A 23,637-nucleotide genomic window follows, 5' to 3' on the forward strand; every position below is an offset into this window, starting at 1 on the left:
TTTTATTTTTCCTTAGATAAATTTTTATATAGAATATATTACAGTCAGAGTTCTCAGCTTTTAATCAAAAGAGAAGTTATTGCAATTTTATCCAGTGAATCTAACGGTAGAAGTAAAACATTCTAGAAAGCTGTCTTTAAAAAAGAGAAAAAGAAAAACCCAAACAAACAAAGTACATGAGTAAGTCACACTGCTCGGGATACAATTATCCAAAGGGTACAAGAGAGAACCATAGTGGCTAAGGGAGCACAAAATCAAGGAAGAAGCCGACGATGAGTGTAATATTACTGCAAAGAGGGCAAGCCTGTCATTTCCTAGCAATTTTGGCTTCCTGGATGAAATGCTTCTGCTCCGTCTTTATTTTTTTTTTTACTTTTTGAATCAGTAACTTAAGATGCAGTGTAAAAGGATGAGTTAATTTCTGGCTTTTGCTCATGTTTTATGCGTAGGGGGAACTTCAGCCCCGCCTCAATTCATGGAGCTTGTGGGCGACTTTCTCCAGTTCGGCTTCTATTGCTGCCAGGCTTTCCAACTCCTGATCCTAAAACATCAGAAGTAAAAATGAGAGATAATTACACAGCATAACGTCATCCCTAAGTCCCTTTCTTTGCGTTGACCAATCAAAGAGTTTATGGTATTTATCTGGGCCCGACAGGCGAAGCAGGGGCAGAGACAGTGTTATCTAGTGGATAACACATTGGAAGTCAAGAGATAAGGGTTCTGTTCCCAGTTCAGCCAGTGGCCTACTGTGTGATCTTGGTCAAGTCATTATCACCCCTTTGTGCCTCTATTTAGACTATGAGCTTGCCAGGGCAGAGACAGTCTCCTACAATGTGGGGCCTGACATAGCATGTTAAGGCCTGACTTTTGGCCAGAAACTCTTGGTCAGAGGTCCCCAATCTGTGGGGCATGCCCCTTTGGAGGCGTGCGGCAGGGGCCTAGCCTAGACCCCGTGTTGGGCAGGGAGGGAGCACCACCCTGTTCCATTCCTAGGGCCCCGCACCCAGGGCCCCAGTTGCTGCCTCCTCTCCTGAGGCTCTGCTTCCAGCCGTGGCTGCCGGCCTCCGGCACCACTCATGGAATCATAGAATATTAGGGTTGGAAGAGACCTCAGGAGGTCATCTAGTCCAACCCCCTGCTCAAAGCAGGACCAACACCAACTAAATCATCCCAGCTAGGGCTTTGTCAAGCTGGGCCTTAAAAACCTCTAAGGATGGAGATTCCACCACCTCCATAGATAACCTATTTCAGTGCTCCCGCCCCTGTCCCCAGCTATGGCTCCAACCACGGCCCCCTTACCCATGTCCGCATCTCCCCCCTTCCCAGAGCTCCTGGCCCTGGCTCCGGGGTCACTGGGGGGGGCACAAGGTAAAAAGTTTGGGGACCACTGCTCTAAGTGCTACTGTAATATAAATATCAGTATGTATTCGGGGGATTTTTTGGTGGTGTGGACATCTACCCATTGGACACCTCCACAAGCCCTTTAGCTGAATTTTGCATAAACTATTTTTGGCTGTGGTTTCAGGCAAGTGCAAATCATCCCACCTATTCCCTTTTTTTCTGAAAATAAAGTATTTCAATTAAGAATCAGGTGTGTCATGCTCTTCGCACCTACATCGGTGCTGTGGGAGTGCCTCACTGCTCTTGAGATTTAAGAAAAGGAAGGTATTTACAATACATTGATGTAGGAGTTCTGAGGCATCCAGCTGAGCAGAGAGGAGATCAGAAGCTGTTGTTTGGGGGGGGTTAATTTCTTTAAAATAGAGCTGGGTTGTTCAGAGAAGCTATAAACAAACTGGATATTGTTAATATTCATGTGCTGTACATGCCAGCACATTTCTCTCATTCTGAAGCGTAACCCCAATCTAGACGCATGTGTAGAATAATCTGGGTTTAATCATTCTGGATACTTTTGTGATGTTTTATATTTTCAAAGTATGTACTATACATTAATCAGTCTTCACAACACCTTTGTGAGCCAGGTAAGTAGTGCCCCTACTTTGAGAGACGGAACCTGAGAAACAGAGGCTGGGATTCACAAAGGCACCTAACTTCCATTGAAATCAAAGTGCCTAAATACCTGCAAAATGTATCTGCCTAATTACCTGTGTTTGTAGAAGCAGAGCAGTTGCCATGCCTAGTTGTGCATTTAGGACCTGTGTACAAGAAGTTGAGAGATCATAGGGAAGAACTCAGTGTACAACATGAGCAACTCTTTTGAAAATGTGCTCTAAAATTGATGATTTTTCTAAAGTTGCTCTTGTGTATTCACAGCTGCTACTTTACCTGAGCATATTTTTGTTAGTAATTTAAAGATACAGATTAAGCCTCCATAACTGTATGGTGCTGGTCCAAATTCCAGTCTGTCCTGAAATCCTATTTTTTACTACAAAAATGTAAATGTATTTCAACAACAGGGACTCAAATCAGCAGGCTAATTTGGTACATGTGTCACTGACTGTGGCTGCATAAGCACAGACACTGATCATCTGCAAAAAGTGAACTAAGCATTAAGCAACACCAAACCACAACTCTGCACCAACTCAGGTAAAGAAAGGTCTCTGCTAAGTAGAAAGGTCTTGTCCTTGCTAGAGAGAGAGTGAGAGTGTGTGTCAGTGACATATTTATACATGGTCATGAAAATGGCTGATGCTCCGGCTTTGGTTGGGGCTGCATTCCTGCTGCAGCAGGTAAAGAGCATGTCAAACCTCTGCCATTAAAAAGTCAAGCTTACCCTAGCTCTTGTTTTCAGCATTATGTGAACAGCAGTGGCTCCCTAGGGGACAGTAGGGGTAACTTCCATTATGATTATTGAATTCAAATCCACTTCACACAAAAGAACAAGTACTGCATCCTGCCCAAGCCAACATGTATAGCTTTTCCTTGGCTGTTCCTCCGGGTAGCTGGTGGGTAGGTCCTACTTCTCCAGGCGTTGGCCCCAGGACAAAGATGTTATGAAACCTAATTCACTGCACTCTGGTCACCACTGCTATAATAAGATATACCTATCTCCTAGAATGGGAAGGGACCTTGACAGGTCATAGAGTCCAGCCCCCTGCCTTCACTAGCAGGACCAAGTACTGATTTTTGCCTAAGTGGCCCCCTCAAGGATTGAACTCATAACTCTGGGTTTAGTAGACTAATGCTCAAACTATTGAGCTATCCCTCCCCCCTACAGCTTAACCTATGGCCTCAGTTCTCAAACTTCATTGCACCACAACCCCCTTCCGATGATAAAAAATTACTACATGACCCCAGCAGAGGGGAACCGAAGCCTGAGCCTGCCAAAGCCTAAGCCCCACCACCTTGGGCAGGAGGACCAAAGGTCAAGGGCTTCAGCCCCAGGTGGGGGTGGTTCTGTAAACTAAGCCTCCTCCACCCAGGACTGAAGCCCTGTACTATGGCTTTGGCCCTGGGGCTCAGGCTTCAGTTTCTGCCCTAGCAAGTCTAATGCCACACCTGGTGACCCCATTAAAATGGGGTCCTGACCCACAGTTTGAGACCCACTGACCTATGGTAAAAATGACCTGCAATAAGAAATACCACGGAGGGGCTCCTGCAAGGCTCTTCCCACCCCCAGCTCTGTACCAGCTCCTCATCCTCACCACCAGCTCTGCACACCTTCCTGGTGCCTGGTAGGGAGCATCCCCCCAGGTTGCGGGGAGCAGGTGGAGGAAATCTGAGTTTGGGGGCACTTACACTGGTCACCAGGAAAGGGGCAGGCCGCCAAAGTAGAGTGTGCCAGGATTGGGCACATGTGGTTTCAGGAGAGGGTCCCCTATGGCAAGAGTGTGTGTGTGTGGGGGGGAGAAGTACAGCGACGGTGTCCTCGGGGAGGGGTTGGGCAGGCATGTGTGTGGCCATTGGGCTCTTCCCAGTGCAGGGGACTTGGATGCCTTAAGGGTTACCTATGGGAGTTGTGGGGGAGGGGAGGTCCCCAGGAGGTGTGCCGGGGGGGTGTCACTCCCTCCCCCAAGTCGCAGAGTGTGTGTGTGTGGGGCGGGGGGCTCAGTGTGGAAGATCAAGGGGAGGGTTCACAGGGGTGTAGGATCTGGCAGGTTCCCTATGGTGAGGTGCAGGGGGGGTGTCCCACTTGGGAGGAGGGGGGGGAGATCTGTAGCGGTTAGCGCTGGGCATGTGGTATGATCTGTCAGTGCCTCCTTGGAGGTGGGGGTAGGTTCCAGGGGTCTGTCAGTCCCTCTCCGGGGCAGGGGTATAGGGTATCCCTTAGGAGTGCAGGGAGGACTGTTGATCCCTCCCCCAGCTGGGATGCAGGTGGCACCCTCTGGAGTACGGTGATCAGGGGGGGTGGGCTGTTAGTCCCCCCCTGGGCAGGGGGACAGGGTCTGGGCTGTGAGGTGGTCTGTCAGTCAGTAAATCCTAAAGTCTGACCTGTCTCTGTGAGTATTAGTATTAAGCTCCCTGCTCCTCTTCCCATGTATTGAGGTTAAACTACACCTATAATGTTTGCTGTAACTGAGCAGGGCACAGGGGGTGTAGCCCCTCCCTTGTTGAACTGAACTCAATGGCTTCTCTTCCCTCATTTACTGGTGGCTTGGTGAAGGTTGGTACTGGTGGCTTGTTGCCTCTCACAAGAGAGGTCTAGTCCTACCCCCAGCCCCACGTAGTCAGTGGGGTGATTTCCAAACTAAGATGCCCCATTCTGAGACAGCCAGCGTGCAAAAAGAGAAATTCTACTGCTGGTCTCAGGCCTATGAGCCAGGCTAGTGTGAAGGGGGTTTGGTTGTTTCTAAGACTGGTTCAAAAACAGGAGCAGATTAGGCTCCCTGCAGTTTCCTGGGAGTACAAAGGCATTGCTCTTGGTTCTGTGTGCAAACCTGGTGCGCAGAGTGACTAGTCTGCCTGGATTTCAGAGGGTCTGAAGGACAATGTGTAAATTAGTTCCAGAGTCTTATAAACTCCAGAGCAATCAAATAAAAACCAACCCTGAACTGAGAGAGGATCACAGACTAACAAAACACACCTACCTGCCTAACACTGGGCATAATAAAGTAACGGTGTCAGATATTTAAAAAAATATGGCACCTTCCTAAACCTCTCAGTGCACTTTTGATACCCTGCAAATGACTGGATTTTTTTTTTTTTATAAAGTGCATGCACAGGTGTCACACCAACCTCTGTTCTTCTGTTAGCGCTTCCTTCTTCATCCTTCTTTTCTTCAGGCATGGCAGCAAGCGGAAACCCTGCGTCGCTGCTGTCCTCCTTAGCGTGATGTTTCCATGACCTTCTCATATCCTCTTCTGGGTTATGGAAGTCATACTTGTGGGACCTGAAGGACATTTTCATGGACCTATCTGGTTCTTCGCTGCTGTCGTTTTCCTCCATGCGCTTCTTGGATGTCAGCTGCTTGGCCAGCTCATCCATTTTGTTCCATCTCTTGGAGTCTTCCCACTCTCTGGAGGGCTCCTCCTCCACTTCCTTGCTTTTGACATCCCTAGGGTGGAAGGTGTCCTGTGCCTGCATTGCTTCATCCTCTGACCGATGCCTTCCTCCTTTTAGTCCATGGGATTTCTCTTCCTCTTCCGAGTTCTTCAAACCTTGGCCAAAGCCCAAAGCATCTTTGTTATCTGAAGCATCTATTGAACAGAATGACAATGAAATGGTGTTTAGATTAGTTAGACCCAGTCTTTGCACCAAGCCTTATTTCTTACTGAATTGCTCTATGTGAACTGACAGACATGCTGAAGCAACAGATTCATGGATTTTAAGGCCAGAAGGGACCATTATGAATGTTAAGTCTGACCCCTTGTATACAACACAGGTCACATGAAAATACAGCTAGACGTGCAGGAGGAGAAGACACATATGCACTGCAACACTGATGACAAAGACACTGGAGCTAGTAGTCAAGAAGCTTTTAAAAAGCCTGAGAGGCTTCAATAAATGATGTAAAAGCTCTTTGAAAACTGACCAGACCCATCATAAGGCTCAGAGTGAAGTAACTGATGGGCAGATTTACAACAGTATTTTGGTGTCTAAAGATGCAGATGGGCCTAGGGGGATTTGTGTATAACTGCTGGTTGGAGTTATGCTTCTAACATGCTTAGGTGCACTTGGAAATCCCACTAAGCACCTGGCTGCACTTTTAGGCCTCTAAATACCTTTGTGAAACTGGCCCAGAGCTCTCCTTATGTCAAACAGCACAAAATGAATAAGATGGGATACATATGGGATACATACCGCTTGGAGTCTCCTCTGTCTCATCCTCAGCTGAGCCAAGTATCCTGTCTGCTTCTGTAGGCTGCTCATCTTCCAGGGTGCTTCTCCCAGCATCCTCTTCCTCAGTATGCTCTTGTAGGGTCTCCTCTCCTGCTTCTTGGCTCTCTTCCTGGCCCTGTTTGGAAATATGCTTCTTCTCTCCCTGAAGCTCCTGGCTTCTGTTGGTCTCTTCAGGCTGCTCCTCTTCAGCCTCTTGGAGCTTGTGCTCGGCCAGCTCATCCTCTCGGAGGTCGTCATTGATGTGGTTGTCTAAAGCATCTTCTCTTGGCGATTCTTCAGCCTCACTGACCTCGCTGCTGTCAGATTCCTCTGCATTCTCCTTGTCGTCTTCAGGGCCAGCTTCATGCAGTCTTAGCTCCCTCTCTTCCAGGCTGTTTTTCTCATCCTCCTTGGACTCCTCCCTATCACTGTTCTGCTGGCTTCTCTCTGCTGCTAGCTCAGCAAATGAGGCTGTGGGCTCCTCCGCAGCAATTTCCCTTGAGTTATCTGTAGTGGCAACATGGCAAAACCAGAACCTCTCTTTAGAAGTCTATTTCACAAATGAGGAGGCTTCTTACTGATCTATGGCTCAACTCCGGGAAAAAAAATCACTTAATTAAACCTATGTTTCACTTTAAGCACATGAGTAAGTCCATCCTGTTAACACTGCATTTAAATATATGTTGAACTTTAACCATGTGAGTAGGCCCATTGATGTCTACTATACTGAATCATGGGTGAAATTAAAGATAAACATGTGCTTAAGCCGACCCACTATTCACTATAGTAGACTTAGGGTACCCGGATCGGTGGGTAGCGATCGATCTATCAAGGATCGATTTATTGTGTCTCATCTAGACACGATAAATTGACCCCCGAACATGCTCCTGTCAACTCTGGAACTCCACCAGGGCAAGAGGCGGAAGTGGAGTTGATGGGGGAGCCGCAGCCATCGATCCCGCGCCGTGAGGACTGGAGGTAAGTCAATCCAAGATAGCGTAGCTGAAGTAGACGTATTCTTGTAGCTGAAGTTGCGTATCTTAGATTGATCCCCCCCGTCCCCCAAGTGTAGACTAGGCCTTAAAGTTAAGTATGTGCATAAGTGCTTTGCTGAAGCAGAGTCTATATTACTACCTTGTCTCCGATGATAAACTACCACTGCCTTTGAGATTAAATAGAAAATCTCTTAGAATAATAATTATGCTTTACATTTAGATAGCACTGTACATGCTCAAAGTCCTGTGCAAAGACTGGCTAATTCCTACTCACAACAACCCTAAGAGAAAGGGAAGTGTTATTCCCACTTGATACAGATGGGATTAGTATGACTAGGCCAAGGCTGCTCAGACAGTCACGGGCAGCTACTGTTGGCCAAAGGGTTTTATTTATTTATTTATTATTGTTCACAATGGGGCCTGATCTCAGAGGGGCGTAGGCAGTACTCGAATACAAAAAAGTCAGTCATTTTAAGAGCAAAAGAAAGGGAAGAGGCGAGAAAACTAGAAAAGAGGTAAAAGTAAATGGGCATAAAGAGAGAAAATGGAATAAAGCAGTGCTAAAAAAAGCTTAAGATGAGTAAATGTCATTAATGTATTCAAGCTTCTGGATTATAGCTTATATTCCTGGCAGAAAAGTGGCATTGAAATGACTGGCTACTATCCCAGCGGGTGAGAGTGTCAGGGCCAAGAATCTTCAGACCGATACTCCCCTGGGGGCTGGAAGAGTGCACATGCCAGCAGTTTAATTTTTTCAATTTGGTTTAAATGAAAGGCTGATGGCTGGATCCTGCTCCCACTGAACTCAGTGGAAGCAGGAGCAAGCCTTGATGACGGGGAGCTTCCTGTCCCCTCAGTTTTGTTTGAATATATTAGACTCTCACAACTTAATCAACTGAGATGGCCATGGGTGCTCCACTGCTGAATGCAACAGCTCAGAACACTGCACAGTATGGAATAACAAAGCATGGTAAGTACATAAGAACAGCCATACCGGGTCAGACCAAAGGTCCATCAAGCCCAGTATCCTGTCCTCTGACAGTGGCCAATGCCAGGTGCCCCAGAGGGAATGAACAGACAGGTTATCAAGTGATCCATGCCCTGTCACCCAATCCCAGCTTCTGGCAAACAGAGGCTAGGGACACCATTCCTGCCCAGCCTGGCTAATAGCCATTGATGGACCTATCCTCCACGAATCTATCTAGCTCCCTTTTGAACCCGGTTATAGTATTGGCCTTCACAACACACTCTGACAAGGAGTTCCAGAGGTTGGCATGAAAAAATGCTTGCATGAGGTTGCGTGAAAAAAATACTTTCTTGTGTTTGTTTTAAACCTGCTACCTATTAATTTCATTTGGTGGCCCTTTGTTCTTGTATTATGAGGAGGAGTAAATAACACTTCCTTATTCACTTTCTCTACACCACTCATGATTTTATAGACCTCTATCATATCCCCCCTTAGTCGCCTCTTTTCTAAGCTGAAAAGTCCCAGTTTTATTAATCTCTCCTCATATGGAAGCTGTTCTATGCCCCAATCATTTTTGTTGCCCTTTTCTGAACCTTTTCCAATTCCAATACATCTTTTTTGAGATGGGGCAACTACAGTTGCACGCAATATTCAAGGTGTGGGCATACCATGGATTTATAGAGAGGCAATATGATATTTGTCTTATGATCTATCCCTTTCTTGATGATTCCCAACATTTTTGACTGCCACTGCACATTGAGTGGATGAGTTCAGAGAACTATCCACAATGACTCCAAGTTCTTTCTTGATTAGTAACAGCTAATTTAGACCCCATCATTGTGTACGTATAGCTAGGATTAAGTTTTCCAGTGTGCATTACTTTGCATTTATCAACATTGAATTTCATCTGCCATTTTGTTACGCAGTCACCCAGTTTTGTGAGATCCTTTTGTAGCTCTTTGCAGTCTGCCTGGGACTTAACTATCTTGAGTGGTTTTGTATCTGCAAATTTTGCCACCTCACTGTTTACCCCTTTTCCAGATCATTTATGAATATGTTAAATAGGACTGGGCCCAGGACAGATCCCTGGGGGACACCACTACTTACCTCTCTCCATTCTGAGAACGGACCATTTATTCCTACCCTTTGTTTCCTACCTTTTAACCAGTTACCAATCCATGAGAGAACCTTCCCTCTTATCCTATGATGGTTTATTTTGCTTAAAACAAGTAGTTCTTCCAGAAATCATACTCACTAAGTTAGATAGTGACATGATTTTACTTCGGAATCCATTCTGTATTGAACTATATTTGCAGCAAACTAATCCCACACAGGCACTACCTTCTTCTGATATGGAAAAAAGAGAAGGCTGAGCCAGAGAGAATGGCCTAAAGTCTCCTTTTACTTCCACTGGGGCAACTCCAGTTAACCAACAGGATTGGCCTGGGGGAAAATAATCACAGCTGAATTTGGTCTGTTTTAGGACCCTACATTTGTTGTGCATCCAAAACTCCCATTGACTTCAAGCGATACATGAGCTGGCCATTAATGCTGTAGGTGCTCAGATACAATGGTGATTGGTGTCGCATGAAAACCTAGTCCAACACATAAAGCTAAGAAGATGGACTATTAAAGAGGATGGGAATTTGTCACATCTTTCATCGTAGGACTCACCTGTTACTCATTTTAATACTGAAAATGGCAGCAGGATGGCAAATCAGTATCTGTTATGATTTAGAATTTTTCCAGTAATTATGGCTGCAAAATGAAATGTTTAAGCCATTAACTATTCCAAAGCAAACCCAAGGTCGCTAGTCTATTTCAGCAACAAAAACAGGGCTAAAATGTGAAGCAGGTTGTGTGCATCAAGGCTGGTAGTACAGTAAACAGGGATGTTCTTTCTAGGTGGATTTCCTGGGGGTTAGGCTGACACTAACCTCTTTGCATGTTCTTGTCATTCTGGCTTTCAAGGACTTCTGAAAGTTCATCTTCAAAGCCACCGTTTTTCTTCTGCTGCCAGGTTCTTTCATTAGCCCCTGTGTCAAATAGGGAGGGGGGTCAGAAAGCAACATTCCCCACTATATTTTAAAGAATTGTGTCAGGAAAACTGTTTCAGTACATTTTTAATACTAAACTCTGACAATAAGAATGCATTTTTCTCATTCCAGCTTAATTAGGCGCTACGTGAACCAACTGCATTAACCATGCTTCAGCAAAGTACATCATGTGCAAGCCAGCGCAGCTGGAGTCAGATAGCCCCTAAGCAAACAGGCATTTAATGGGAAGAGACACTTGGAAAACAGTAATGCTGAAGGAGACTTAGGGGTGAAAGAGGACAGAAAAGTAGCTGTTGAATTGCAGTGAGGTCTCTTTCTAGCAAAGTACTTAGGCGGGTGCTTATTTTAAGCATCTGAATGGTCCCACAGAAGCCTCGCCCTTCTCCTTCTGTGAATTACCCACTTCTACCATCATACAAAAGCACCCAGCATATGCGCACCTGTTCCCTTTTCAGTGCTTGCTGGCCCCACTGTGCTACACACTTGCCCCTCTCCCATGCATGCTCCTCTCCCCTTTGATGTATCAGCTGCCACCAGAGGCCCTGTATGCCCGATTTCCCACCCCCACCCCCCGTGAGAAGATAAATAGGGATTCCTTCACACAGGGTGTTTTACAACTCATGCCACTGAAGAAGAGCAGCGGGGACAGGCATTTATTATGACCTATCCTTTGTATTACATAGTGCCCAGAAGTCCCAGCCTTACCAAGAGCCCAGTCCCCTTGTGCAAGGAGCCATACAAACACTTAGTCCTTACCCCAAAGAAATTCCAAGCCATATAGACAAGGCGGACAAAGGGAGGGAGAAAGAAGTCTTATTCTCATCAGATGGGGATGTGAGACTCAGAGACATGATGTGACTTGCCCACTGGAGGAAGAGCAGTCAGGAAGGCTGAGGCAAACCCAGGAACTGATCCCAGAATTCTTGAGGCCCAGCCAGTGCCTGAGTCACAAATCATAACACCCAGCTCTTCTATAGTGCGGTTCATCAGAACAACCACCTTTTTCTCCAGGCATAGCCTCTCCGATCCCAAATTAACCCCTGCCTCCAAATCTGTGTAGAGGGAAACAGGCCACCTCAATCCTTCCCCACATCTATGAACAGGCAAAATATAATTTAAGGTGTGGCCTCTTCCAGACCAATTTACCTCAGCCCCAGCCAGATGTGTGGAAGAGGGAGGGAGGGAGGAGCGAGCTTTCCAGGGCCACTGCTTCCCTTCCACTTCCTCCTGTTGTTTCCCTATTCTGCAAGAACCATTTTCCACTAGCGAGCTATGAGCTACATTTTGAGCTGAGCCCAGTAGTTGGGGGCGGGGAGGAAGGAGGCATGTGATGGAATAATTACAAGGTGTGGGGGAGGGGAAGAAAGGACGTGCCTTTAGCTAGCTTAACTTGCATTATTTTAAACATGGCCTAATTTTGTGAGTGAAAGGAAAGACCCCAGTGGAGAACGCGTGCTCAGTGTCACTGTGCAGGGGTAGCTCTAGTTGAGAGCATAACAGCGGTTCACCCTGTACAAATGCTCATGCACTCTGTGGAGCTGTTAATAGGGGTTTGGTCAAACCATGGGGAATGGCACCCCATGGGCTAAAAGCTCTGTGTAGGGTAAATGAGGGCCAGTGGGACTGAGTCACCTAGCCCCTCTGGTCAGGGTGTCCGTGCAGCTGGACTATTGCTGCTGCTGCTACTGGGCAATCAGTAGAGGTAGCCCATTACTCCTCTTCACAAGTAGGGATCTGGGCCAGTGGATCAGCATTTTGTAGGGACCCATTGGTCATGCTCCTGGCTCACCCACATCCCACCTCTCTTTGGTGAGCTCTGGCTGAGACCTCCGTGGTAGGCAGGATGGGCAGGTCAATGCTGCTTTTGCCCCCTCTGCACAGTTTTCACTTTGCTTTTAAGCTGCTTTGAGGCCCCCTTGGGGGTGGTTTGTGTTTGAATGTAACTGAGGCTCTTTAATGCACCAGATACTTTTCCTAATCTCTTGCCCTTCCACTCTCCTTTTCATTTATTCTCGCCCTGTCTGTTGACTTCCTGGTTTCTCTTCTGAGATTAATCCATGTTATTCCTGGTCATCCAAAGCAGGCCACATGGCTACTTCTTACCAGGGCTGTGGGAAACACTGGCAATGAAATTCCAGAGCCTCAACATTCAATATCCCTGACAGTGAATGAATGAAAGAATACAAGAATTAGATGTTGCTTCTGTTCCTGCTATGTTGACTTGAGCTCAGACCCAAATGTGGTACAACACTTGTATCTACTAGTAGAAGCAGGTAGCATCTTTTCATCCACACAGGTAATGTGCTGAGAAGGGAGAACTGGTCAGCCCTATGTGCATGACTTAAATTCTGCTTTGTGGCTGCATGGGAGGACAGAGGCAGAGTGACAGCTGTGCCTGCTTTGCATTACTCAGAGTGTGTGTGTCCAAGGTCACACAGACGGAACCAGGAGCAGAACACAAATTACCCAGATGCTCTGGCTCTCTGTGGTTGAGCCTGGTTCCAGAGGACAATGATGCAGGTGGTTTGGGGGAGAGGTCACAGAATCCACTGGCCCCCAACATTCCAAGCAACCGGTGCAGAAGACATGAAGCTCCACAGAGGGAACAGCATTACAAGCCTCCAGCATGGCCCCAGGTTGGGGCTGATGGATTTCAACACTTGTACACCGGCAGATTACCCAAGTGCTTTGGGCTCTCTGCAGCAGAGCCTCATTTCTCCCTACCTGCTATTAAGAGGGGTAAGAATTAATATTTAATGCTCTGAAGTCCTCCAGTCTAAACTATGACTGAAATACAGCATTTAACAGTGGAAAAGACTCGCACTGACTTCTATGAGCTTTGGCTCTGGATCTTATACTTCATAATCAGCAGACATTGATTTGGGCAAAGTTCAATCGTATTTCTAACTTTAAAGATTGTTTAGTTTAATTAAGCCATAGTGTTTTCCTTAGGTATCTGCTATCCATAAAAGAGTAGGCTCTCTTGGGTAAGTTATACGGTCAGTTACACTGATGTAAACCTGAAGTAACTTAATTGGCTTCAGTGGAGTCCATCTGGATGTACACAGGTGTAACCGAGGGCAGAAAATGACCTTCTGAGTTTATGGTCTTATTTGTTGGAAACCCTGATAGAAAAGTTTTATAAAGTTATCTGCAGAACATTTATACGACTCAAATAATGTACATTGAATTTAAAAAATTGCCAGGGACTCGAATAACTTAACACCTTCCTGCCACTTTAATTGTAGCAGAACTGTACCTTGAACCGCAAGTTCTTGAAGCTCCTTCAGTAAATTTTGATGACGAAGGATTGAAATGATCCTTTCATCTGCAACAGAAGATTCTTATTATAGGTACAGCAACGCAAACATTCTATTCACATGCTCCTTTAGCCAGTCAGTTTATTTACTGAATTTGCTCTTAATTGCAGACCCATCAAAAATCAATTCAATTAAAAAATTATGACTTAGGTTTTTTATTTCATGCAAGTGACCCCGGACTTCAGCTTTGGGACAATCAATGCTATGACTGCAGCACAAGAGCTTCATTGCCAAAGGTTAAAGTCTCTGAATTGGTAAATAGATTTTTTCATAACTAACAAATACTCAGTATTTCATGAGACCATGGAAAAGTGTCTGTCTATACCTCCTCTGAGAGTTTCTAGGCATTCCTGGCTGATTGGCAGCGGGCTTGGCTTTGACAGAGTATCAGAAATGACTTCTACAATGCACTTCATCACCTAGAAAGATACAAACATACAGATTAAAGTCTCTCTCATCTTGGCTTTATTTCTTACCCAAGCTAAATGAAAAAGATCATAGGGCAAATCCTACAAATATTTACATTCCACATACATATATACATACATTAGTTCCACAATAGGTAGAGTGGGAGTTTCTGTTCTCCCTGGCTCAGAATACAAGGGGGCTATCAATGGAATTAAAAGGTGTGAAATTAAATAAATAAAAGTAGATTCTTTTGAACACAACATGTGAATAACCTGAGGAACTCATAGCCACAGGAAGTCTTTGAGGCCAATAATTTAGCAATATTCTAAAAAGGGATTGGACATTTATATGAATATCAAGAATATCCAAAGTTATAATTAATAACTTTAGGAAGGACTATTAAAACTTGTACTCCAGGACCTAAGCCAATTACTAACTATTAGAGTCCAGGATGAGACCTGTGTGGGGAGCAGCTTGTCCCTCAATTGCCTACTGTGGCGTTCTTACACTTTCATATGAAGCATCTGGTGTTGGGCACTGTCAGAGACAGGATACTGGACTAAGACTCTTAGCTGCTACTGTAATACTACTGCTAATAGATGATTTGGTTCGATCCTGTCTGGCCATTCCTGTGTTTCTATGTTCCCATTTACATCAGTGTAAATGAGAAGAGAATTTTGCACCATTTGTCTCACTGATTTGTTGAACAGAAATGAGACAATGGGCTTGATTCTCATCTCACATAAGAGTAACTCCACTGGTGTCTCTGGAGTTACAGCTGATTAATATTGATGAGAGGTGACACAAGGCCAAAGATTTCAAAACAAGTGCAACAAATGTGTCATGTGCCTGTGAGTCCATTGCACATGGAAAACCCAACATCTGAGTACACAGCAGTGTGTTTGTGTTTGAATTAAGTGATTGGGAAAGTGAGGGATGATAGCATTGGTTTGACTCCAGCAGTGTTTACACTAGTGTGCAGACCTGTAGTCTTTACTTGTGAAAATTTCCTATTCCTTTAATTTCCCAGATATAGATTGGATGACAATCTCCATCCAAGAATATTAAAGGAGTGGCACATGAAATTGCAAACCCAATAGCAAGGATTTTTAATGAACCTGTAAACTTGGGGTTCATACCCTATGACTGGAAAATAGCTAGTATAGTACCTATTCTTAAGAAAGGGAAAAAAAGGTGATCTGGAAAATTACAGGCCCATTAACTTGATCTCAATTGTATGCCAGATCTTGGAACAAAATTTGAAAGAGAAAGTAGTTAAGGACATAGGGGTACATTGGGATAAAATCCAACATGGTTTTACAAAAGGCAGATTGTGCCAGACCAACCTGCTCTCTTTGAGAAGTTGTCTAAAAAATCAGTTAAAGGAACTGCAGTAGATCTCATCTACCTGGATTTCAGTAAGGCATCTGATACAGTTCCACATGGGAAATTATTAGTTAAACTGGAGAGGTGGGGAATGAGAGAATTGAAAGGTAAGGAACTAGTTAAAGGGGAGATTACAACAGGCCATATTGAAAGATGAATTAGCAGGCTGGAGAGAGGTTACTAGTGGAGTTCCTCAGGGATCGGTCTTGGTACCAATCTTATTTAAGATTTTCATTAATGACCTTGGCACAAAAAGTGAGAGTGTGCTAATAAAAAGTGTGGATGACACAAAGTTGGGAGGTACTGCGAGGACAGAGGAGAAGTGGAATATCATTCAAGAAGATCTGGAGGACCTTGAAAACTGGAATTAGAGAAATTATAGAAATGGAATGAAATGTAATAGTGCAAAGTGCAAGGTCATGCACCTAGGGACTAACAATAAGACCTTTTGCTATAAGCTGGTGACACATCAGTCGGAAGCGACAGAAATGGAGAATGACCTGAGTGTACTGGTTGATCACAGGATGACTATGAGCCGCCAATGTGATGCGGCAGTGAAAAAGGCTAATGCAGTCCAGGGATACATCAGGCAAGGTATTTTCAGTAGAAATAGGGAAGTGTTATTGCCATTATACACGACACTGGTAAGACCTCAGCTGGAATACTGTGTACAGTTCTGTTTCCCATGTTTAAGAAAGATTAATTCAAACTGGAACTGGTGCAGAGAAGGGCTACTAGGATGATCAGAGGAATGGAAAAACCTAACTTATGAGGGAGACACAAGGGGCTTGACTTGTTTAACCTAACCAAATCAAGGCTAATGTTAACATGAGAATAAATGGATATAAAATGGCCATCAGTAAGTGTAGGCTTGAAATTAAGTGAAGGTTTCTAACCATCAGAGGAGTGAAGTTCTGGAACAGCCTTCCTTGGCCACAGTGTGGGGCAAAAAACCCTAACTGGCGTCAAGACTGAGCTTGATAAATTAATGGAGGGGATGGCATGATAAGATTGCCTACAATGGGATGTGGTCCATTTGCGACTGCTAGTAGCCAATATCCCTAAACACCATAAAGAGGCACTAGATGGGAAGACTGAGTTACTAGAGAGAATTCTTTCCCAGGTGTCTGGCACCCTAGGCAGAATTCGAGGGGCGGCATTTTGAGTGCTCCCCATGGGGCGCACGGGAGCTTCTGGTTCCGCTCCCATTGCGCCACCGAAGGACCCTCTGCCGAAATGCCGCAGGGGACAGCGGCAGTCATTGAGCTGCTCAATTGCCTGCTGCTGTTTTCCACGGCACATCGGCAGAAGGTCCTTCTTTGGCGGTGTGATGGGAGCGGAACCGGAAGCTCCCGTGCGCCCCGTGGGGAGTGCACAAAATGCCGCCCCCCCCACCCCCGAATCCTGGCGCCCTAGGCGACCGCCTAGGGTCACCTAATGGAAGCGCCGGCCCTGGGTTCCCACAAAAAAGTTTTTGGTGGCCTCAGAGTGCAGTCACCAACTCTTGCTGGTGGCCATTCTGACAATTTTTCCTAAAATACTTAACTTTAGGAAAAAAACAAAGAAATATACATATATACATGTCCAAATTAGTGTAATTTATTTATGTAGGGTTTTTTTGAAGACTCAATAATAAAATAATGTACAGTTGTGTCTATTCTTTACTGGACCTAAACAGAATAGAAAAACAAATAAGGTGCTTTGCATGTTCTTGTCTTTTTTTGTTGTTGTTTCTTTTGTGGGTTTTTTTTTTAATATAGACTTGCTAACTAGTAAGTCTTCTTCTGTGAAAAGTGATACTTGTATGTTAATATCACTTTTCACAGCCTCACAGCTAGCTACTAAGTCTGTTGTGAAAAGTGATTAATAAACATACAAATATCACTTTTCACAGCAAACTTACTCAGCCCCAGCAAGCTCAGGGACAAATTAAGCCCTGGATGGGGAGCTGAGGGAGGCACCAGGGGCCCAGAGCAATGGGAGGGGGGGTGACCCCGAGGCTGGCTTCTGTCACCACACTACTGGCAGCCCGAGCTCAAAGCCCTGTGGCCAGATACCAGAGCCCGAGCCGGATTCCTGTGGCTGGCTCCTGCCACTGCGCAGCTGAAGCCAGGATCTGGAGAAGCCAGTGGGGGCTGGGGGTAATGGGTAGGGCCTGACCAAATTCACAGCCAAGAAAAACGTGTCACGGACCGTGAAATCTGGTCTCCCCCTGTGAAATCTGGTCTTGTGTGCTTTTACCCAATATTATACAGAGTTCACGGGGTTGACCAGTGTTTCTCAAGCTGGGGGTCCTGACCCAAAAAGAATGTTGCAGGGAGGTTACAAGGTTATTTTAAGGTGTCATGGTATTGCCACCCTTATTTCTGCACTGCCTTCAGAGCTAGGTGGCTGGAGAGCTGCAGCTGTTAGCTGGGCACCCAGCTCTAAAGGCAGTGCCCTGCCAGCAGCAGTGCATAAGCGGGACTGCTGGCCGGGAGCCCAGCTCTGAAGGCAGAGTCGCCGCCAGCAGCAGCGCGGAAGTCAAGATGTCAGGGTGGCAATACCATACTAGGCCTTCTGCGCTGCTGCCTTCAGAGCTGGGCATCCAGAGAGTGGTGTCTGCTGACCGAGGGCCCAGCTCTGCAGGCAGCAGCACAGAAGTCAGGGTGGCAATACCATACTAGGCCATCCTGACTCCCATGCTGCTGCTGCTGACGGCTACTCTGCCTTCAGAGCTGGGCTCCTGGTCAGCAGCCACCGCTCTCCAGCTGCCCCGCTCTGAAGGCAGCACCACCGCCAGCAGCAGTGCAGAAGTAAGGGTAGCAATATCACATCCCCTCCTCAATAACTTTGTCTCACCTACAATTACAATACCATGAAATTTCAGATTTAAATAGCTGAAATCATGAAATTTATTATTTTTAAAATCCTATGACTGTGAAATTGACCAAAATGGACTGACTTTGGTAGGGCCCTAGTAATGCGGGAGGGGTGGTGAGCCTGGGGCCAGAGCCCGTGCCACATGGCCAGGGCCAGAGGCAGGGGCCAGGGTGGAGGGAAGCAGACTTGAGCCTGGGGCTGGAACCGGTCACCACCTGGCCAGGGGATGGAGTCCTGGGACAGAGCCCAGGGCCTGGAGATGGAGCCTGAAGCTCAGCAGCTATACCCCAAAGCCCCGTGGCTGGAGCCTGCCACCTCCCACCCCAGGGCTAAAGTCTGATCTCACTGCCCCTGGGAAGGGGGGGTACTCACTGGCTGCCTGCTCCTCCAGTGTTTGCGTCTCCAAAGTGGGGCAGGCCCAACCCCTGCTGGCAGCCCTGGGGGTGGGACCTCTGCTTCCCCAAAACCACCACCCAGGAGGCTACGGCCACAAGAAAAGCCCTTGGCAGCCACATTTTAGAAATATTGGTCTAGATCAGGGGTGGGAAAACGACGGCGCGTGAGCTGCATCCAACCCACCAGCTGATTTAATCCAGCCCTCGAGGTCCCGCTGGGGGGCGAGGTCTGGGGCTTGCCCTGCTCCTGTACTCCAGCCAGGGAGTGGAGTCGGCGTCTGCTCCATGCAGCTCCCAGAAGCAGCAGCATGTCTCCCCTCCAGCTCCTACATTTAGGGGCAGCCAGAGGCAGCGCCTGCCGATAGGGGAGTGCATAGAGCCACCTGGCCGCGCCTCCCCATAGGACCCAGAGAGGGGATATGCCACTCTTTGAGGTAAGCACTGCCCAGAGCCTGCACCCCTGAGCCCCTCTTGTGCTCCACCCCCCTCCCCCAGCCCTAATCCCACTCCCACCTTCCAAACCCCTCAATCCCAGCCTGGAGCACCCTTCTGCACCCCAAACCCCTCATCCCCAGCCCCACCCCAGATCCTGCACCCCAGCTGGAGCTCTCACTCCCCCCACCCCATGCCCCAACCCCCTTCACCAGCCCTGATCCCAGCCCAGAGCACCCTCCTGCACCCCAAACTCCTCATGTCCTAATGTTCTAAATGAATGCTCATCTCTTTATAGCCTGAACTTCTTTTCAATTTCAGCAGGCTGGCCTTCTAAGAGTCTTAACCTCCTAAACTGTACTACTCACAAGAGATTCAGAACATTGTGGCTGCACAGTAAATTAACACTAGTCAGCAATTTCCAGGTGCCAACAATGTTGCTTGTTAAGCAATCAGATGTATTCATTTATCAGCTAAAATAATTCAACTGTTCACAATTTGTAAATAGCGAATTTCTTTCAACCATTTGATTTTGCAGATTAAAGGGATTTCAGAAAGGGATAATAAAATGAAATATCTTCTTGTAAATACTTTCACTGTTTATAAGGATTGCTTGGTAGACTAGAAGCATTAACATAATGAAAATAAAAACGCCTATGCTCCCTTTGGTATCACTCTCCTATACGACAAGCAACCCATTAATATTAGTTTTACGTGTGCTAAAACACACCGCGCATCCACCAAACAAGACAAAGAGACAGATTCTGATACCCTTTCTCATGCTGAGTAGCACCTTACTCTATGAGTAGTCCCATTTAAATCAATAGGACTTGTGGAGTAAGGTGTTTCTCAATATAAGTAAAAATATCAGAATCTGGCCCAAAGAAATGCTATAAACAAACATTTTGTGGTTCTATATGATCATTTTCTACCATGTCTGACTTATATTTTATGTCCCAAAGGAACCTAACATTCTTTACATGCTGATTTACACCCACACATTTTATACTTGTACACATGCCTGAGATTCCCTTCACTCACCACAGAAATGCTGCCACGTCTGGGTGGAACTTGGCAGCTATTAATATGACAATTGTGTAGTCCCCACTCAGGCAAAACTCGCTTTGATTCCGCTGATTGTTTTCCCTGAGTAAGGTCTCCAGGTTCAGGCTCTAATACTCCACTGTGACATTACGTTCTCCATAGATCTGTTCTAAGTAAGATTGTGGAATTAAATGCTGAAAAGGTCCCATCCTGCTGTATCTACACAGAAGAAAATCCCATTGAAGGGTTCAGGCCCTTAAAAGGAGTGAAACAAAAGATAAGACCCGCTGAAATATTTTCAGCAACAATAAAGGCCTTTAAGTGGGAAATACTGGCCTTCTGGGGCCCTGGAACTGATGAAGGACCAAGAGTATTTCAAATGCTTTAAGAAGTTATGGTCAAACTCTCAGTGGAAGTAATTTTGTGTTAAGAAAATATGCCTAGCTATGGAGGAACAGCTTTCAGTGCTCAAACTTCCATTGCCCCCACCTGCACATGCGTAAATTTTACTCCACCTCTCAGCCAACATCAAGAACTAGGAACACAGGTCAACATGGCAGGCAGAATCCTACAATGGATGCTTTGGGCTGAAACCTCAAAGTCTTGCACTATGGGCAGGTTGATGAGTTTCTATTTACTCTGTAACTTAAAATATAATTTTGCAGGTCTCACACTAGTGTGTTGGTAGCCTAATTACTCATCAGGGGCTTGATCCAATTCCTTCTAAAGTTAATAGAAGACCCCCACTGAAATCATTGGGAGCTGGACCAGGTCCCATTACAGGAGTTGGGATCATGAACAAACAGAGCTCTTGGGGAATAATTCAGATTTGGCGTAACCCCACTTACTTCCACCTCGTTACACCTACTTATACAAAGGCTGGATTTAGTCCTTTAATCTTAAAGGATTGGAAAAGGGGTTCTTCACACAGATGGTGCACTTAACTTTGGGGAAGACATATCACAAAGCTGACTCAGAAAATCACCAGTTACAGTAGAGGGAAAATGATGGGTTTAAAAGGCTTCCTCAGATGGCAACCACTGAAGCAGTCTGCACAGAGCAGAAAGTGTTTCTGCTCCTTACCTACCCATGTAGCCTTTTACAATTACAGTCATTTGAACCAGCAAAAAAGACTGAGACAATAGCAAATGCCTTGCTGCATTCATGAGCCATCAACTTAGCTCACAGCACTGCCAGCAGGCTAGGAGTTCTAAACAAAGCAGCTGCAACAGCTGTTCGGGTTCCAGTCTGTAGACAAAGGAGGGGGAGTGTTTTCTTGTAGTACTTACACTGTAAGTAACAGTGATGATGAATGGTGGAGTGCAAGGGAGCGAGCATGGAGATTGACAGGAGCTTCCCCCCCCCCCCGTAAGGAAAAGGGAAAGCGCCTTTGGTGGCTTATCCTTGAGAGAAGATTTTGATTAACAAACACGTTCAACAGGCAGGGGATGAGGACTGGCATTTCTGCTCTTTTCGCAAATATTAGAGAAGTGTAATTAGCTAGTTTGAGAGAGAAGTTAATTTGAAAAGGTACATACCTGAAAGAATAATGTTAGAGAATTTTTGACTGCACCTCTCTCACAGCTAGGTAGGTTGATAGGTAGATGTATGTAGATAAATAAGTAGGTTATTATACACATGTATAAGTATACATGCATATATATGTGCAAATACGTACATATGTATCTCTGTTATGCACACATACATACATGTGGGTGTGCATATAGAAAGATCTTGCTAAGCAAATCAAGATAGCTTAAGAAAGATTGACAGAAAAAAAAGTGAGTCCACATGCATGTGTGCACGTGCATAAAGTCTTTACATTTTCAACAAAGATGGCTCCAGATGCGTTTATAATCAGTCAAATACAATGTAACCTTGACCATTCACACTCTCCTTTGTCTGTTGCTGAACTTATCAGGAGGTTGACAAAAACAAAAACAAACAAAAACAGTTTGAATTATGCATAAAATGTAAATCCAGAAAGAGGAGCAGATAATGCAGCTGGAAAATCTTTGCCCTAATAAGAAATGATTCATGCTTCCCTATTAACATTTCAAGTATTATTTCCAGATAAAAGAGTCCGAGGTCCCTGAGGTTTCTTGAATTACCAGCAAGAGAGACATCAGCACTCCAATTTTTAACAACACAGTCTCAGAGCTTACCTTAGCATCCCCTTTATTCATTGGATTGGTGACCGGGAGGGAAATGACTGTAATCAAAAGAAGGAAAGGATACCTGGTTAGTCTCCCTTTCCTGGCACATTTCCAGCGACCCGGGGCACGGCTGGGGAAACGCAGGCTGAGCGCTCCAGCTGTGGCCAGAATGTTAGCAGGAAGGTGGAATCTTGGGCTTGATTTTCGACCATAAACGACACCAGCTTATTAACTATGGGCTTCACCAATCAGCAGTAATCGGGCGGACTCTAACCATAGGGCTTGGGCTTCTCCCTTAGAGGTTGACTTAAACAGGCCCCCAAAGTGAAGCAGACGGGACTGCAGGCGAGATTTTATCTGGCCAGACGTTTTGCAAGGATCAGCCTCATGTGCCGAATTCTTCCAACGCCAAGGCTCATGAAATCAAGCCCTTCCCGGTAGCCAGTACCCGTCCGGCTCCCGCTAGCTCTGAGCTAGGGGCTAGAGACCGATCATACGGCTGCTAGCTACAGAGAGACGGGCGATGGTTGCCTCTGCAGAGCAATGGAGGGGCGAGCTGGTGGCCAGATCGGGCTTTAAAAAGTGCCCGCGGGCGGAGATGACCTTGCAAGTGTGCTCAGTAACTCAGTGCATCGCGGGGTGTATTCGGGGCACTTTCATTCCCCCCCACGCAGAGGCTTGTCTCAGCCCCCCCCCACCCTGCGCCAAGCAGACAGCCCTGGATGCCTGCGACCAGGCAAGGCTGTGGGGAAGCGCTGGCTAGAAACACCTTTGCGATCCCAGCGGCTCTCGATGCCCCAGCCGCCGCAAGCGGAGAGGCGCTGTCCTTGGTGCTGAAAGGACAGTCACTGCGGAAGAGCGTCCGGGGCCAGCCAAGGTCCCGACCCGAGCCCTGGGCGCCCCCCCGCCCCTCGCCTACCGTGCACCGCCAGCAGCAGGACAGCGAAGCCTCCTCTGCAGCCCATGGCGCCGGCAGGCCGGGGTGAAGGCTGGCCGGGTGCGGGATGATGCGCTCCTCCCCCTGCGGCGCTGGCGATCGGCTGAGGGCGAGCAGGGAACGCGGGGCTCTGAGCCGGGGCGGGGCGGGGCGCGGCCGATCCGCTGGCGGGATTAGCTCGTGTGTGGCCGCCTCTCCCCACAGCACCTCGCGTCCCCGCCGCCTGTGCTGAAGCTCCCGACAGGGCACTGCAGCAGCGGCCCCCTCCCTTATATACCCCGGCCCTCGGAAATGGCGTCAGGAGAAAGCCGCCTCCCCCTCGCCCGCCCACCGCCAGCCCCTGCTTCGCGGGGCGCCCAGGCCCGCCGCGCCCTGCGGCTCGCACACGCTCCGCTGGCAGCTGCTGTTCAGCAAAGCTCGGGCCCCCCTCGCCGCCCACGCGGCTGGCTCAGGCAGGAA

General features: G+C 46.7%; 1 protein-coding gene across 2 annotated transcripts; it reads right to left on the reverse strand.

Moving 5' to 3' along the window:
- Nucleotides 1-23,429, reverse strand: CHGA (chromogranin A). 2 transcript variants are annotated; one of them, XM_045015140.1, is made up of 9 exons: nt 23,161-23,429; nt 22,251-22,297; nt 13,884-13,977; nt 13,498-13,566; nt 10,119-10,217; nt 6,202-6,726; nt 5,137-5,597; nt 2,106-2,156; nt 1-541 (listed from the first exon to the last, which is right to left on the reverse strand). In XM_045015140.1, exons 1-9 carry the CDS (start codon nt 23,204-23,206, stop codon nt 458-460), a joined length of 1,476 nt encoding a protein of 491 aa, XP_044871075.1. In that variant the 5' UTR covers nt 23,207-23,429; the 3' UTR covers nt 1-457. The 2 variants fall into 2 exon arrangements, with proteins under 2 accessions (XP_044871075.1, XP_044871076.1); XM_045015141.1 differs by lacking the exon at nt 2,106-2,156 and having other exon boundaries at nt 23,161-23,427.
- Between the last annotated feature and the right edge of the window lie 208 nt (nt 23,430-23,637).

This window comes from Mauremys mutica, chromosome 4 (genome assembly GCF_020497125.1).
Source record: "Mauremys mutica isolate MM-2020 ecotype Southern chromosome 4, ASM2049712v1, whole genome shotgun sequence".
Taxonomy (NCBI): Eukaryota; Metazoa; Chordata; order Testudines; family Geoemydidae; genus Mauremys; species Mauremys mutica.

Coding starts and splice junctions, on each gene's coding strand:
- CHGA (XM_045015140.1), bottom strand. CDS start 23,206: ATGGGCTGCAGAGGAGGCTTCGCTGTCCTGCTGCTGGCGGTGCACG. Junction 10,218..13,497: donor TCAAGAACTTGCGGTTCAAG/GTACAGTTCTGC, acceptor TATTTGACACAG/GGGCTAATGAAAGAACCTGG. Junction 6,727..10,118: donor TGACAAGAACATGCAAAGAG/GTTAGTGTCAGC, acceptor TTGCCACTACAG/ATAACTCAAGGGAAATTGCT.